The sequence below is a fragment of the Colias croceus genome, chromosome 25, assembly GCF_905220415.1.
Source record: "Colias croceus chromosome 25, ilColCroc2.1".
Taxonomy (NCBI): domain Eukaryota; kingdom Metazoa; phylum Arthropoda; class Insecta; order Lepidoptera; family Pieridae; genus Colias; species Colias croceus.
The window spans coordinates 1,128,361-1,131,748 of NC_059561.1; the positions used below are offsets into that span (position 1 = coordinate 1,128,361).

Genomic DNA, 3,388 nt, shown 5'->3' on the forward strand with positions numbered 1-3,388 from the left:
GCAATAGTGCGACTAGGGGGCAACATATTGTGAGCAGCTAAGGGTGGAGAGGCGTCCCTGGACTTTAAACTCCGATCACGCGCTCCCTGAGGGTCCAGCATCACGTGCCCACTCGCCACTTACGCTTCGCATCCACCCTTCGAGCTAAAAGCTCTCGCGACTCCACTCTGGCCGGCCGGTTAAGGCAAGCCAGAGGTGGGGGTCCTGTCCTCGTCAGGCTTCACTCCGACCGGCCGGTGAAGGCAAGCCGGAGATGAAGACAGGGGCCTCCCCCGGGAGCACTCGGTTCCCGCGGGGTCGCTACTCCCCGACACCCCGCCACAAGGTGTCCTGCGGGTTGACTGATTGCACGGGTGGAATATCTATTATCACGTAAACAATAGATATCCCAACCGTGGGCGATGGGGTCGTCACATCCCTACGCCCTTTTAATTATTATTATTATTTAACTGCGTTCGTATGTCGCTAGTTGTTAAAACAAAACGCGATCATTTGTACCGCCAAATCAATTATTGCATAGTCTGAGTGATGTTTTAACTGGCTCAAATAACTGACCAATTTTCTATTTAATACTGTTAGTTTTTAATGGACGCATTGATTGAGCGGTGAAAAATAAACTATACTTCTAACTAATCCGTCTGATTTTAACATTTAATGAACTTTTTCATTTCATTCATTTAATGAATTGCATTGATTGACTGGCCAAGACTAAACTATCCTTCTAACTAGCCCGTCTGCTTTTTCCATCTGATTTGGTATCTTTAAATCTTGACAATTAAGTTTCACTTCTGACACGTGTGCTTGACACACACGCTTTTTTTATTTTATGCATTCTACAGAATACTAGTTAGACCTGCTAAAATAAATTCCCGTCAATCAAGTCTCTATCAGATAACATTTGTAAAACCAAATAATTAAAAACAAATTAGGGTAATTATTTCATAATCAAATTAAATGCTCATTCCATCACCAACCGCGGTGCAGAGCGGACGTCTCAACATGAAGACGAAAACAATAATTCGAATATTATACACATTCGACGCTATATACGTTTTATACGGGCTCGCCACAGTTATAGTTGGCATATGGTTCTTTATAATACAGTATCAGTTCGTGGAATTAATAAAACCTCATCACGATATAGATTTAAATTTGTTTTGGATGCAAATGGTACCATGGGTGTTTTTCATCATCGGATTAATTGACGTGATTCTAGGATTCTGCGGTTTATTTAAAGCCACGAAACGCGAGGAATTCGTTATAAAACTATACTGTGTATTGATGATTCTGTTCATACTTTGTCAGATTACTATCGCTACGCTGTTAATAGTTTACGTGGACAGAGTTTATACAGACGAATTTATTCATGAAACAGTGAACAATGGATTTCACAAGGCATTGAATGATCCGGACACCTTACTATCATTTAATAGTGTTGAAAATTTATACAAATGTTGTGGAGCTAATTCTTCGAGTGATTATCTTCTTTATAGAAATGAACTACCAGTTTCTTGTTGTGATGTATACTATGGTAGTCCATGTGACTTTACGAACGAAATAGCTGTCGAAAGATTAGGCTGTAGTGATGCTGTGACGTATTATACTAAGATGATTAGTTCGGAGTTTGCTGGGACGTTGTTATTCATCTGTTTGATTGAAATAGCTCATGTGTTTTTGGCTAATAAACTTTTTGGGAACGATCGTGTTAGTGATCCTCATATACATACCTACCTTGGTTATTAGATTTGATATATAATAATATTGTATTTGGTGAGTTAAAGATTAGTTAAAAAATAATGTTTTGTGATATTTATACATGTGTGTGTTTCGCATATTTGTGTAGTTAAATTTTATTTTTATCAAAATTCTCTAGTGTAAAACAAAATAAATGATGCCTTCACAATAGGATTATGGACAGTTGTAATGAAAAAATAACAAAGACAATGAATTACGTGCTACTAAATCATAATATCAGGTGGCCAAGATAATACTAATTCAATTTTAATAGCCAATTAATTAAAAACAAATCACTTCTATAATCAATGTATTTTTCATTTATTAAAACCAATTAAATCCTCATTTAATTACCGACCACGGCTCAGAGCGGACGTGTCAACATGAGCTCGAAAACCATAATTCGAATATTATATTCATTAAATGCTATATACGGCGTGCACGGCCTGGCCACAATTTTAGCTGGCCTATGGTTCTTTGTCATACAATATCAGTTCCTGGATGTATCAAATGTCGATCATTATACAGACTTTGCTGTTTATTGGGCACAGATCGTACCGTGGGCGTTCTTTATCCTTGGCTTGATTGCAGTGACACTTGGCTTCTCTGGATTATTGGCAGTTAACAAACGAAGCGAGATTGGAATAAAAATATACTGTGTGTTTTTAGTTCTGCTCATACTTGCCCAGATTACTGTATCTACCCTAATATTCATATATGTAGACAGTGATTATTCTGACGAATTCATTCGGAAAACTGTGTATGAATCTTTTAACAAAGTAATGCCGTATCAGAAAATCTGGACACCGTTTAATACAGTGGAAGAATTATATAACTGTTGTGGAGCCAATTCATCGAGTGATTACAAGAACTACACGAATGAACTACCATCTTCTTGTTGTAATTATGTTACTGGAACACCCTGTACATCTATAGTTAACGAAAAATTAGGCTGTGCTGACGCTGTTTCTTATTATACTAAAATGATTAGTTCTGTAGTCGCTGGTAGTTCATTATTCATTTGTTTAGTAGATTTAGTTGATGTATATTTTGCTATTAAACTAGCAAATTTGTTTCGTAAGGCCAGTATAACAAGATAAAGGATGGTGGAATCACAATTGTAATTATAACAGTCTTGGCTCAGGGCGGTATTGTGAAACCTAGACGGGAGCCCTAGGCTAAAGATTCAGTACCTACTATTCTAGTTAATAATAACAATTTAGATGGAATACTTTATGTATAATATAGACGAATTTTTTGGCAATATTGATTTACTTTTCGATTAGTTGGAGCTAGATTTTTCCAATCTTATGTGTATTTATTGTATGGAATAAATAAAATAACCATAATTATTTGTGTAATTAAAAATTTATTTCCATAAATGTAAAACATAAGAATAAAGGCTTATCTTACATTTCCTATGTGTTTTTATTTATATTACTACAGCTATAATCTATCTCTGTACCACAAATTTTAAAACTATTAAATTGAAATCTAATCATAAATTTTTGCACGAAATATTAATATCATGCATTTTTTGGATATACATATTATAATCTTAGTAGATACAGCAGAAATTACATGTAAAAGCAAAGAAATGCTCTTCCTTGTTTAATTAGTAAATTATAGAGATTATTTTATCAATTTTGTATAT

General features: G+C 35.4%; 2 protein-coding genes across 2 annotated transcripts; both read left to right on the forward strand.

The window, feature by feature from the left end:
• The first annotated feature begins 954 nt into the window (after nucleotides 1–954).
• Nucleotides 955–1,743, forward strand: LOC123703004 (leukocyte surface antigen CD53-like). Its single transcript, XM_045650873.1, has one exon. It carries the CDS (start codon nucleotides 955–957, stop codon nucleotides 1,741–1,743), a length of 789 nt encoding a protein of 262 aa, XP_045506829.1.
• A 374-nt stretch (nucleotides 1,744–2,117) lies between these two features.
• On the forward strand, nucleotides 2,118–2,834 carry LOC123703005 (leukocyte surface antigen CD53-like). The gene has a single exon (XM_045650874.1). The coding sequence runs from the start codon at nucleotides 2,118–2,120 to the stop codon at nucleotides 2,832–2,834; it is 717 nt and encodes a 238-aa protein (XP_045506830.1).
• The last annotated feature ends 554 nt before the right edge of the window (nucleotides 2,835–3,388 follow it).

Coding starts and splice junctions, on each gene's coding strand:
- LOC123703004 (XM_045650873.1), top strand. CDS start 955: ATGCTCATTCCATCACCAACCGCGGTGCAGAGCGGACGTCTCAACATG.
- LOC123703005 (XM_045650874.1), top strand. CDS start 2,118: ATGAGCTCGAAAACCATAATTCGAATATTATATTCATTAAATGCTATA.